This window comes from Dreissena polymorpha, chromosome 4 (assembly GCF_020536995.1).
Source record: "Dreissena polymorpha isolate Duluth1 chromosome 4, UMN_Dpol_1.0, whole genome shotgun sequence".
In the NCBI taxonomy this organism is placed as follows: Eukaryota; Metazoa; Mollusca; class Bivalvia; order Myida; family Dreissenidae; genus Dreissena; species Dreissena polymorpha.
The window spans coordinates 73,856,393-73,871,108 of NC_068358.1; the positions used below are offsets into that span (position 1 = coordinate 73,856,393).

At 35.3% G+C, this 14,716-nt stretch overlaps 1 protein-coding gene across 3 annotated transcripts in view; it reads right to left on the reverse strand.

Moving 5' to 3' along the window:
* LOC127876077 (deleted in malignant brain tumors 1 protein-like) overlaps positions 1-14,716 on the reverse strand; it is an 89,762-nt gene that overhangs the window by 32,694 nt on the left and 42,352 nt on the right. For all 3 annotated transcript variants that reach the window (XM_052420986.1, XM_052420985.1, XM_052420984.1), the window contains exons 25-26: positions 2,039-2,191; positions 1,564-1,725 (exon numbers count right to left, since the gene is read on the reverse strand). In XM_052420986.1, the coding sequence (XP_052276946.1) occupies positions 1,564-1,725; positions 2,039-2,191 (315 nt within the window). The remainder of the gene's footprint in view (positions 1-1,563; positions 1,726-2,038; positions 2,192-14,716) is intronic.

Below are 14,716 nucleotides of genomic sequence, written 5' to 3' on the forward strand. Positions count from 1 at the left end.
GGCTATCTAGTCGCAATTAAATAGGAAAATTTAAAACTCAACTCAACAGTTTTATAACTAGATTATTTTCAAGACTTAAACAGGCCATTGTTCATCACATTCACGCGTGTGTAGTGCGACAAACAATAATCCGGCACTTGACCATTATGAGGAGCAGTTTTACTGACATATCTCAACCACTGTAGCCATTAAGATGCAGCGTAATTAACATAAAAATTTTCCATTTTAAAACAAAGCAGTACAAGTTTTTTATTCATCATTCAAATTAAAAGCCCAGGCTTTCCCCGAGGAAGAATTACATGATTTCTTATTTTGGCATGTTTTAACATGAAATGCACGAGGACTGTTAATTTGTTGCTAGAAAATTACAAAATTGTCAGAAAAATATAGTGCTATGCAACCCATGCTCCGTTTCATAATGACGCTTCCTATTGTTGAATACAAAATTAAGCTTTCAAATGACCCAAATTATTGATTGTGCAATAGCAAAATGGCGGCAATTTGGGGTCAATTTGCATGTTTTTTTGTCTTAAATGCTTTTTTCTCCTTGAACGAAATATTTTTCAGTATCATAATTTATACACTCTTAGGATTGTGTGTCCACGGGACGCATATATAATATAGCAAATGTTTGCGTCCCCTGCGATTTCTATGCGTACAGGACGCAGGACGCAGATTAAATTAAAATTATCCCTGAGAATATAAGTAAAGCTTATTGATAACCTCAAATAATGCCTGTTGTCAATTGATCGTAAGCATGGGAACAAGAAAATGGAATAATTACTTCCTGAAAGATATCCACAAGCAGAAACAGTTTGACAGTATGTGCAAGATCCTTTCATTACAGAGGAAAGTCACATTAAGAATGTAATTGCATATGTGTATTAGTTAAAGAGAATTTTCACAGCACTGAAACCCCAAAATTGACACATATTCAGCCTATAAGTAGACTGCAGTCAGTAGATAATCAAGTTTAAATCATTTGTTTATAAGATATATAACTAAAATGAAAATTTCTCAGAAAATGTTGTTCTATGAACCAAAGGATAATAGCACTCTAACAAATCATAGGAGCTGATCGACCTTAAAATATGCTCATGTTCTCCTTACACTGCGTAATTATAGTTTCATCAGATGTTTGCTAGTACAATCTATAAAGGAGCTATGCACTTTATAGACTGACACACACATTTTATATATTGTACATGCATTAATTGATGCATATTATTTGTTTTATTAAATATATGTTTTTAATAAAGGATACCAAGAAAAGCTCTTAACAGATATTCATAAAGTCGCGAAGGCACCCATATATGAGCCGTGCTCTGTGCAAAAGGGTGTTTAATCCATGTGTGTAAAGTGTTGTCCCAAATAAGCCTGTGCAGTCAAGGCTAATCAAGGACGACACTTTCCCCCTAAACTGGATTTTTGCTAAGAAAGTGTTGTCCCAGATTAGCACAGGCTAATCTGGGACAATTCTTTAGGCATATGCATTAAACCCCCTACTCACAAATCACGGCCCATATGTGAGTTAAAAAACAATGTCAAAAGGCTTGCTCATACTTTTCTCTACAATGATGGACTCATTACAGTAGACGGTGACGTAGTTGCTAGTATGACACTCTCCGATTAGATACTTGCACTGGTCCAGGGATGCCTCATCGCCGTTACATCTCAAGTCAGTAATGGAGATCCCATCGCTCTCATTGGGACCAAGGACCGAACCTGGGTACAGAAATAGTATCAAATCTTAACAATTAATCTTTGGATTTTTATTTTAAGTCTTCAAAACTTTTTTTTTTTAATTTATCAAGAAATAATCTGAAAAACAAGTTAAAAAAACCCATAAGAATCATTTTAAATGCAAATATAGAAAGATTAAAACTATGAATACATATCATATAAGAATACAGTAAAAAAAAAATAATATTTTCACAGTTTTCAAAGAATAAATATATTTTACCAGACTGTAAAAAAAGAACATCAAACAAAATAGATTAACTTCAAAACACTACATAAAACACGAGTTCAAAGGTACCTGGTTGGAAGCGCCCATCCTTGTATCCGAGCTGTCGACAGGCGACACGCGCTATAGACTCAGTGAAATGCTCATCACATACAGCCTTCCATTGGCCATTAACATACAGCTCTAGAATTCCATAGTTCAAGTCACTGGTCCCCGACAGTCGCACTGAAATGAAACAGAAGAGAGATATTAAACATGTTTTAAGTAACTTGCACATTTTTACACTGCATTGTGAAGGTTGCGCCTGACACTGTTGCGTCTGCTTTTAACTTTTTCAGTGCTGGAACCGAATTTTGAAGGCCTTTGCAAACAGTTTGGATCCAGATGAGACGCCGTTCTGTGGCGTCTCATCAGGATCCAAACTGTTTGCTATTCTGATAGTATTCTTTGAAAAAAATCAAGAAAATGCTAATTTTAGAAATTCAGCAGACGACATTTTAGCAGACAACAAATTTCCCAGCTTGCAAAGGGTTAAATTTTCTGAATCAGATACAGACGTTCCAGATGCAACCTTCAACATTTGCTACAAACATGAAAACTCATTCACAAAAGTAATTATTGCAAAATATAATGCATCAATGAATGCTTTCCTTTGCAACTAATGACTTAAATTGTCAGAAACAAACATCATTTAATTGTTTGTCTAACAAAGCTGCAATTTCATGCTTTTTATACTCATTTTGATTGACATAAGACATGTTTAGGATTTGGGAAAAAGGCTTTTGTCTAAAGGGAAAACACAAACACTGGATATTTATTTTGCCAAATAGGTGAATGCTGTGAGTACAATTATTTATCTTATTAATTTGGTCAAAATTAATTTTATGTTTATAGAATGTAGAAGGAAATTGTGTGTTAACTGCAGTGACTATGTATATAGAGAATACTAGTTAGTGTTGAATCAGTTAGTGTTGAAATTTAAATTGAGCGACCTGCATACCACGAACAATGGCCAGTGTTTCCTGTTTTCATGCTGTGCAAGAAATCTTATTATCTGGTATTCTATTATCCCATCAGTTTCGAATGTTTTTACTTCATTTCAAAAGTATAAACAAAAGAAAATGGAGAACTGTTGCAATGACACTCAAACATCAAAATGACACCATGAACATTATATAAAACACTTTCGCTATACTAGGCAGGACTTGCTGTGTTCAACAAGTTTGAAGTTCGCCAAATATTATCAGATTTAGTGTTCTATTTCTTAAATGCTGGCGTGATGGTAGGATAAAAAAAAAGCATCGATGCAGCCATAGTTGCTCAGGAAAGCAATCTTAATATTTTTGCAGAAAATGAGGATAAAAAACTATATAAACTAATGTTAGATGTTGCATTTTACATTTTAATACTATCCTGCATCATTAGTTTGAAAACAAACATTTGATTTCAAAAGCAATTGACAATTTAAAACATATAAGACAGATAGTACCAAGGTGAATATGAAATAGACATAAGTATTCAAATAAAATGTGTGTGTAATAATCAATATGCAAAGCCACTTGTTTCATTGCCAAATGCATCAAGGCTTATACAGCATACATTCATGATACACAATTATTCAAATGATTGATCCCAAAATGTAGAAATATTGAACATGGTTGCTTCAAATTTGAAAATCCTTTTTTATTGATTGATTTATTGATTAAATAATGTATCACAAAGCTGTGAGCGTACAGTCCATCTGTACAACACTTGGAGACTTTTGCCAAAATGTGCCGTTGTGTTTCTGAATATTCATATGAGCGATACTTATTTAATAAATTTATGGTTTCTTAGTGTAAGAACCCACCTAACATGATGAAATTGAAATAAATTAAAAATAAATTTGTGATTCAACATTTCAACATACCGGTACAAAAATATGAAACCATTCAAACCCCGACGTGAAAGCGTCAGAACATAACAGATGAATGATTTTATTGTGAGCTTGCCTACAATATTATGTAGTCAAATGATAACATGTACAATTTTGAATCATAATCTTAGCTCATAACTGAGATATTAATTTTATAAAAGTGTTGCGTAAGAAAAGTCTTCAAGTGTACAACATTGTTTCTGACATAATTATTTTTGAATTAAAACAATCACAAGTCTGTATCTATTTATATGAACAAATGTGATCAGTGGATTAAATCAACTCAAATTTGGCATCACATGTTAACAATGCAGCTGCGCTCTGGGAAAAATAGGCTTAATGCTAATTAAGTGTTGTTGCTGGTTGACCTATTCAGTCCGCACAAGCTAACCTGGGACAACAATATAGCTTTAATGGATTTTTTTCTTTAAATCAGGAAGTATCTTCTAAATGAAACTCCAGTCTAAGCAGAGAGAGTCGTCCCTGATTAGCCAATGCACATTGCACACATTAATCTGGAACAAAATTGTATGCACATGCATTAAGCCAGGAATTCCCAGAGTTTATCATAAACAAGGTCTGTTTGTAAAACATGCATGCCCCCCATATAGGCTGTCAGTTGTAGTGGCAGCCATTGTGTTAATATGTGTTTTATCACTGTGACCTTGACCTTTGACCTAGTGACCTGAAAATTAATAGGGGTCATCTGCCAGTCATGATCAATGTTCCTATGAAGTTTCATGATCCTAGGCGTAAGCATTCTTGAGTTATCATCCGGAAACCATTTTACTATTTCGAGTCACTGTGACCTTGACCTCTGACCTAGTGATCTGAAAATCAATAGGGGTCATCTTCCAGTCATGATTAATGTACCTATGAAGTTTCATGATCCTAGGCGTAAGCATTCTGGAGTTATCATCCGGAAACCATTTTACTATTTCGAGTCACTGTGACCTTGACCTTTGACCTATTGACCTGAAAATCAATAGGGGTCATCTGCCAGTCATGATCAATGTACCTATGAAGTTTCATGATCACAGGCATAAGAATTCTTGAGTTATCATCCGGAAACCATTTTACTATTTCGAGTCACTGTGACCTTGACCTTTGACCTATTGACCTGAAAATCTTTAGAGGTCATCTGCCAGTCATGATCAATGTACCTATGAAGTTCCATGATCCTAGGCCTAAGCGTTCTTGAGTTATCTGATCCGGAAACCATCTGGTGGATGGACCGATGGACCGACCGATCGACGGACCAACACGTGCAAAACAATATACCCCCTCTTCTTCGAAGGGGGGTATAATAATGGAGATAGACATTATAATACATGTTCACAACAAAATGTAAATCTGAGCATATTTTTTATGAAATATTACACATTTATGTAATTGACTTTCAAGTGTGGAAAAAGATACAAGTGCTTGGTAGCAATAATTTAATATGTGTTGTGTCTATTATATATGTATGTTAACTCTTCATCACCAAAACCTTGTGCTTACTGAACAATCAATCGCAGTGCAAACTACTGCGTTCAAAGATAAAATCATGCAGGCAGAAAATGATAGTTGTTTAGAGAAAAAAGCATCAAGTGGTGACAATAAACAGAATATGTAATTGCCTAATTATGGTAAGGCAACAGACCATAAGGTCAAGTCACTCAGGTCTTCATCCAAGCAGACTCAATCACGCGCAAAAAATTGTTATGAAAATTGGACAACTAGTAATAGCTTCAAAATGCATTCACAGTTGGCAGCTATTTAACTTCACATTGTCCACTACCATAGGAAATGGCAGACACACAGACTTCATATATCTGATAATTCAAGTCAAAAAGTTCTTATACAAATATCAATGTCTGATCACCATATTTTACACAGTGTAAACCAGTTTTTCCGCAGACACATGCTAAATCCATAAAAAATACCATGCAACTCCTCATAATCATACAAACATCAATAGTATGTACATATACCACTAACATCCTGTCCTCTCATTGGAATACGAAAATAGACACATGAACTTTCAAAATATGTATGTAACATTGCCATGTCCAGCTCAACAATAATACCACAGTTGTTGCTTCATTTTTTTTTTCATTTGTTAGATTGTTGTTGCTAGGCATTTATTAATGGTGAAAATATTTTAATAAGCTACCTTATTATTTACAGTAAATAACTGTGTACATTTAAAATACATATACTCTTTATGATAATTTTTTCTTTAAGAGCAATTATTTTGATTGCATGATTTGGGGCCAGTAATTCTTATCGTTATATTTTGTGGAAATTTAATTTATATTTGAAAAAAAAACAACTTGGAATCCATTTCAATCTGTATTAGACAAATGTATAAATGTACATGTTTGTTAAGTCAGACACATGATTTATGTTATGGTACTGCAATGTAGTTGTAATTAGATCTGAGACTCATGTTTAATAATAGTTTTTATCACATGCTATACCCTGTTTCCCATGTAATACAACCATTACATATTTTTTTATATCACACATGTGTAATACAACATTTTTAAGCGTTTTCATTGGCTTAGTTTTCGTTTATTGACCAATCGCATTTTGTTATTTTGCTAAAATGATGTTGCAACGTCAAATGACGTCACGAAATGTAAATGTGTGCAACATTCGGGATGATATCATTATGTTTGCGCAAATATTTATTAAATTTGCTCATTTAAAAGCATGTGATAAAAAAGATCTGACACTTGTTGTCATATCATACCATATTTTATTAAATGAATTCAGGAATTTTGTTAGTAAGCGAGATTTTGGACAATTCGTGCCAGATCCTATATGTAATGTTAAAAGCAAATGTTAAGTTTGTTATCTGTGAGCAAACTTTAAGGATGATACAAGTTCATTATTTCAGTGAAATATGTATACTGGTAGTAAGACCAATTTAAATACATTATTTTGTACAATATTTCAATACTATAGGAAAATTATATATATAATGATCAAGTATGCTATTACCATCAGTGTATTTGTTCTTTCAATATAGCACAAGTCTAACTGTCCAAATGTATAAATTTCATAAAATCATGACTAGGCATATAAACCAAGAAAAAGCACACATAGCATAGTCTCAAGAATAATTCATTATGCTGAAACCTTACGCCTTAGACTTGGTTGGTAACTATTATATCAGGACCCTAATGACAACAAATATAACAATTTATCCTAGAAACTTGCAAACACACAAAGCAACAGTCTAATGATGCCTTACCAGAAAATATAGCATAAAGCTCACTTCCAAAATCTAACAAAATACTTTGTATTCGCCCCAGCCCATTCTAATGAATTTTACCTAGATGTTTGTAAATGCTCTTTTTGTTTCCATATTTTCCCAGTCTGCAATCAAGTCTCCGTGATTGGTTGGATGAAAGCTCCACTGAGGTAAGTGATATGTAACTTCTTTTGGTTGTCCTATGATTGCATTTGCTTAGTGTTTAGTTACAGGGAACTGATTGTAATTGAGTAGGGGGCAGCTGTATTAAAGCACTGAACTATGTGGAGAAGTCCCTCATTAAAGAAGCAATTATCATATGACTAGTCCAGCATAGCCCCTTGACAATGGAACCCACACTCGCTATCGTCTTCAAGAAAGTCAATCTTCAGCGTTTTTTTGTAAGAATTTCAAATGCACACTCCTACCACTCAGCTGATTCATTTAGATGGTGTGATCGTTTGAGGGTCTGTTGGTCACAGAGGAATTCCAGCCAAAGTTTAAACTCATGACAGAGCTTCCTAAGCTGGACATGTTGAAAGGTAGGGGCCATATGAATATCAGCCACATCTCCTTGAGGCTAAGAGATACGAGGCGGATCACTTAGACAAAAAAACAAGGGAAGGAGATGCTCTGAAGCCTTGGCTGGCAAGTCTCCTGAGAAAACCAAAAGTCTGACAATAAATCACTGCTGAAGACGGATGTACTCGGCCAACTCTTTATACTCCAATAATGGACAACAGTTATTGCATGATGGTGATCTTCTGTGGAGCACCATTAAACTGGTAGATTGCCAGACCCCATGCCTTGAAGGGGTGCAACCAAAGCTACGGAGGTAACCCTGTCCCGCTGCAAAGAGCCAGGCTATGAAGGCGGAGTGTAAATACAACTGGCCAAGAAAGAACACCAAACACTCAAGAGAACCTTCGACCGTTAAACTTTCTTTAATGGAATGTGGAGGGAATATACAAGAACTTTCTTTAAGTGACCTCAGAGAATAGCAAACCTTCAGGCTAGACAGAGATGGAAGGTACAAAGGAGTCCATGTTAGAATTTCCATAGTTGTAAAGATGCCTTGTACAATAGTTCATTGACTCATGAAAATCTGTAAAATTCTACATTCAACATTTCAATTCTTAACCCTTACAGTGCTGGAACCGAATTTTAAAGGCATTTGCAAACAGTTTGGATCCAGATGAGACGCCACGAAATGTGACGTCTCATCAGGATCCAAACTGTTTGCTATTCTGATAGTATTCTTTGAAAAAAAAATCGAATAAATGCTAATTTTAGAAATTCTGCAGACAACATTTTAGCAGATGACAAATTACCCAGCATGCAAAGGGTTAAGTGTTAAAGAGTTCATAAGAGCATCAGTCAATATGCAAATTGTTTAGTAGCATGCAATCTAGCATCATTGGGAACCAGAAGCCTGTTAAGCCTTAATAGCGCGTAACAATCTGTAGCATGAATAACATCAACATTCCCCCTGCTTTGTCTATTGTCAAAAATAAATTACAGTAACAACGAAATAAGTACTAAGCAAAGAATGTTGGAGCTGTTGCCAAATAATAAAAAAGCCTAAAACAGTGCAAGATATTAGTTAATGAAGTGAAGATAACACAAAAAGCACCTGTGGAGGAACACTGGACAGTAAGAGGTTGCTCCGTAATATAGCATGGATCAACGGCCATTCGATTGTACACAAGACTCCGATAGCATGCTGAGGAACAGCTTCCATCTGTTGGAAACTTTAACTCTTTGTCAAGTATTTTGAATGAACAGTCAGTAAAGCTGCTCTCATTTCCAACGCAAGCAACATTGGTAAACTGGTAGTTCACACTTCCTGTTGAAGTCGGTAGTGGCAAAAGAGATTTTCCTGACACAAAACCCATTTGTCTACAAACTACCATTGCTACACTGTCATTAAAGGTCCCGCAAAAAGATCCTGTTTGGTTATCAATTGTGAACCTCACTTGTCCGTGCATCAGATTGTTGCCATAGGCCAGATTGAATGTTAAACCTGAATAACAGAATATATGAGAGCGGAATATACTAACAAACTGAACATATAATTCTGAGCTTTTCCTAGTCTGAATATACGACTGCCCTGCTTCAAGATTTCTGAAAGATATAAAAGATATCATTGAGTCTGGTCCATTACACACACTAAATCGAATAATTTCTTCTTCTGTTTCCTTTCTCATGTCTTATGTTCAAGTCTGAGTAACCACCTATTTCAATAACACAACTTTTCAGAAGTACTGTTTCTAAAGCACATCTAAATACCAAATTAAAGAAATGCGTTGAAATTGGTAAACTAGTAGCATAATTTCATAATTGCTATTAAACTTTTGTGTATGCCCTTACCTATGCTTATCCCTCTTTTCAGTTCAAATCAAGTAAGCATACATATTTTGTACCAAGCATTGATAGAATACATCCATGATCACCTAGAATTTTCAAACTGTCAGTGCAGTGCTATCATTTTTTCATCAGGCAACATGTATGGTGGTCTGGCATCTCCTGTAATACAGGGCTGTCCTCACTACGAAAGCACATGGTCCTTAGCATTTTTACTGAGCTAATGCAACCCTTGGGCGTTCATGCACTATTTATCACTGATGTCACACCTTCCACACATTATTCCTGGCATGTATTCTACCACACTAGTTTGGTGTTTGCACTGCAACTGCACTACAACCATACATGGTCTGCAGTGAATGTAATAAAAAACAATTAATATTTGTTATGATTTTCCATTAATGTCTGCACTTAAAGGCGTGCAGATAAAAAGATTCATTTGTTTTTTGTTAAATTGAATAGCTAGAGTTATAGTTCAATAGCAAAGTCTCAAGAGATCATTTGTATGGGAGCAGAGTCAAAGCAATGACACCCGCATCTCCTCATGTTATCAATTGAAATTTCAAGTTGAACAACTGGCAAAATCAAGCAATTTTTCAAATGGGATAATAATAATTTGCATGTTGTGCGTTTATAGAATTATTGTTGTTAGAATTGTGTCAGTAATTTTGGTGATCATAATATTAATGACCCGCGTCGGGAAAAATGGATATTATGCCAAATATGGCCAGAGTACTGTGCAGTCTGGTCAGGAGCTACCTCGCCGTTAATGAGAACACAAAACCTTGCATGATTTCATAGCAGAGCACTTAGCTCGTGATCATATTGTGCAATTGCACAGGCTTGTCTAGAGGTCACTGGCTGCATAAGGCATAAGACCATTGTCGCACAATGCGGCTTAAATATGTATATTTTTCAGGCTATGAGACCATGATTTCCGGGGTACAATTCCATCCCCAACTTTGTTCCATGCATTGTTGAAATGAATCCATACTTGAAAAAAATGACAAGTACAAATTTTCTCAACTAATGAAATTCCCAGTTAATTTCAACATTCAACATTTTCCATCTTTAAAAAAAAAGAAAAAGTCCAAAAGCAAAAACTAGTCAAGGGCATTATAATTGTCATCCAAATTAAAACATGTTAAGCATAAACACCATGTTAACTTTTCAGCTGCAATACGCTATTCAGCAAGAATAAAGTCTTTAGCAGCAATACTATAAATATCTAGCCAACTTTGTTAATTACCAAAAGTGCATAATTTCAAGAACATTATTCATGCAAAGATGTAATTAATACTAAGCCATGAAATGTCGCTGCTGCAAATAATACAAAAGCTAATACAGGTGTAACATGTGATGATACGAATAAGGATAACGACACTAGCAGCACCTGTGGTGTAACACTGGACAGTCAGGGGCTGCTCCCTAATATAGCACGGATCCATGTTCATTCGATTGTATCGAAGACCCATATAACAAGACCTCAAACAGCTTGCGTCTGTCGGAGAGCAAGACCCACAGCTTCCCTCTGTTTGAATCTTAAAATCCTTCTCAATTATTTTGAATGAACAGTGAGTAAAGCTGTTCTCATTTCCAATGCAAGCAACATTGGTAAACTGGTAATTCCCACTTCCTGTTGAAGTCAGTAGTGGCAAAAGAGATTTTCCTGACACAAAACCCATTTGTCTACAAACTACCATTGCTACACTGTCATTAAAGGTCCCGCAAAAAGATCCTGTTTGGTTATCGATTGTAAACCTCACTTGTCCATGCAATGGATTGTTGCCATAGGCCAGATTGAATGTGAAGCCTAAACAACAGAAAATGTTGCCAAAATGAGCATGCATTTGTAATGTAAAATGTTTAATCTTTTCCGGTGTCCTTATAAGTCAGCTATTCTTTGTGATTTCTGAAAGAGATAAATTAAAAAAATTATGACTGAAAAATAAATTGTATTTTTGTGTTAAATTTCTCATCTCTGTATTTAAATGAGATTGAGTCAAATACTAAATTTGGTATTTGAATACTAGTTTTTGAATGTTTAATTCCATGCAATATTTAAATATTCCCACTATAGTTGTTTTCTACTTTGTGTTGAGGTGATACTAATTATTTTGGTACATGTGTATTCAAATACCAAATTTCCAACATCACTCTACGACTTGTATAAAATTATGCATTAACCCTCTTCCACTCAGAGGCAAAGTGAAAATGGCTATGTGCAAACAGCATAAAACCAGAACAACCTGCGTGCAACTTGCAGTTTGTTCAGATTTTATGCTGTTTGCTGCTCATCAGTATATAAAGGCTAGAAATGATGCCTTAAAAAATGGAATCTAGTTAAAAAGGCCTTTAATTAAATTAAACTTTCCAAGGACTACAAATGCGTCTAAAAACGTTTCTAAGTGGTAAAGGGTTAATAATAGTGCTTTCTTACTAAATAAGAAACAAATCCAGATAAGTGTTGGTTTTTGCAGTAATCACCACCAGTTTAGAGTTCCTATGCTTCGGAATCAAATCATGAGGCTGACAGCCGAAATGATTGGATAACAAGAATCAAAATGCTTCCCACTTTTTATTGAATGAAGAAAAAGCAAGGTATAATAATATTTAGCAGCAATTAAGCCAATAAAGCCATACAAACTGACTGTACCATAATAACCAAACCACAGTTGTCAAATAGCACTTTGTGTCTAGCCCAATGTGTGAATGGTGACATGGGTCCATCAGAGTAACTTATGATATGTGTAGAAGATGGAAATTGAACTTTGCTTTTTCATCCTGCATATATCCAAAATCATACATGTACCTTATAGCTTGTTTCAATGTCTATGCATTCAAGATTTGGTATTCATGAAAAAGTATGGACTACTCCTATCTGTTGTGGCAGCTTCTGTTTGTCATAAGTCATACTGTACTGAAAGTCAACTGTTGCGCATAACAAATGGGCCGTGCTCTGTAAACAGGGGGTTTAATGCATGTGCATAAAGTGTCGTCCAGGGACAACACTTAACGCTTTTATGGTATTTTTCGTTTAAAGAAAGTCTCATCTTAGCAAAATTTAGTTTAGGCGTAGTGGACTGCACAGGCTAATCTGGGACAACACTTTACACACATGCAGTAAACCCCCTTTTCACAAGAGTACGGCCCAAATGGTGCACATTACATTTTTCTTCTGTCTGTCCATCCCATAAGAACCACATTCCTTCCCATCCACATCATTCCATCTAAATAAGCCTTACTTTTCAACCTAGTTTATTTTTGCTCGATTGCATAGAAAGCCTTATGCTTATTTAAAACGCTTTAGGGTCCGTTCCTGGGACTAGAACCAGTACTTAGTGTCTATGGGGAAAATTCAAAGAACGCTCCTACAATGTGGATTGAACCCATGACCTCTCTATCCCTAGGCGGACACCATATCCACTGCAACACTGACTCATGACCTCTCTATCCCTAGGCGGACACCATATCCACTGCAACACTGACTCATGACCTCTCTATCCCTAGGCGGACACCATATCCACTGCAACACTGACCCATGAACTCTCTATCCCTAGGCTGACACCATATCCACTGCAACACTGACCCATGACCTCTCTATCCCTAGGCGGACACCATATCCACTGCAACACTGCAACCTCTGAACATAAGCCTTAACTTAGGGCATGGTGGATGGGCATTTGGGAAGTCCTGTGTGCAATTATGGCATTGGCAGAGGTGAGCAGACTGTTCATGAATTGTGCCAATGGGCTTGTTCTTTTACATGATGTAGTTAAATTGTGTGCTTGTATGATTTTGATTTAAGCTCACCGTCTGATTGTTATGAATAATATTGCACTAGTCGTATTCCACGCATGTGCATGTTTAATGATAACGGCATGTCCTAGAGAATTGATTTAGTTAAGCATCTGTTTGTTATATATATATAAATATGAGAAAGATGTCGCAATGTTTACTGACGTCTCGTGACTATTCAACTGAGCGATGCTATCAAGGTCTATCTCTGTTGAACATTGAAGACATTATGATCATTAGAACAATTGTTTTTTTGCCTTTATATCATCAGTAGAGCCCTGTCAAATACAAACACCCACTCCTAGTTTATCTGTGTGTTATTATTTATAAGATCAGAAATTGTTAAGTTATTGTTGATAATCATAAGGAGGATTTTATAGTATTTTGAGAATAGAGAATACTAAATTTATTCATGACTATGAGTAAATGTGATTATCACTTATACATTTATGTGATTGCCATACAAAAATGTCAATACTTATTTTCATTACCATTTATTAGCTTTTTAGCAATATTTCTGTATTACATTACAGTAATTGTCCCCTACCGGTGAAACTTATGGTTTGCGCTCCGTCAGTCTGTCTGCAAGTCTGTCCATCAGTCTGTCCGTCACACTTTTTTGGATCCTGCAATAACTTTAAAAGTTCTTCATATTTTTTCATGAAACTTAAAATATGGATAGATGGCAATATGGAGATTATGCACGTCATTTCATTGTGTTCCTACGTCAATAATTAAGGTTGCTATGGCAACAAAAAACAAAACAAAAAAAAATTCTGACAATGGTGGAGTTTCACAGGTAGGGGACCATATTGCATGGCAATCTCTTGTTGTTATACCTATATTGACTGTAAGGTTTCATTAATAACACGATTTCGTTTTTTTCATCATTTATAGTTTCCTGTTACCTTTACAGTACCATAATATACAATACTATTTTATTTTTTTTATTAAATAGAATCCTATTGTCACGTTTCAATGAATGTTAAATCCACACAAATCTTCAAGAAACTTAGGTTCTTAATTGGTACTCTTAGATATGTCCTTTAAAGATTATTCTTATCAATTGTTGTTGTTGAAATGAGAATATATTTATTAATAAAGTGGCTATTAGAAATTTAGGAACTTCATCAGTTTTGAAAATGTTATACTGCCTCAGATATCTTTAAAATGTCCATAAACAAAGTGAGACTTCATCCGCACCAGCAGGAGAGGAACCTTATATCAAAGCATTCTATTCTTTTTTCAACACATAGGATCGAGTTACACACTTTTTGTCGTAACACACAAATACACAACAAACCCACAAAATAAATGAAACTGGGGATGATCCGCTTGGAACAGTCAATGTTCAGGATCAGGTGTTGCTACCGGTTGTTAGGAACTCAAAACTTCCCACTGAGTTCCATAATTATTCGCAAATCATCAG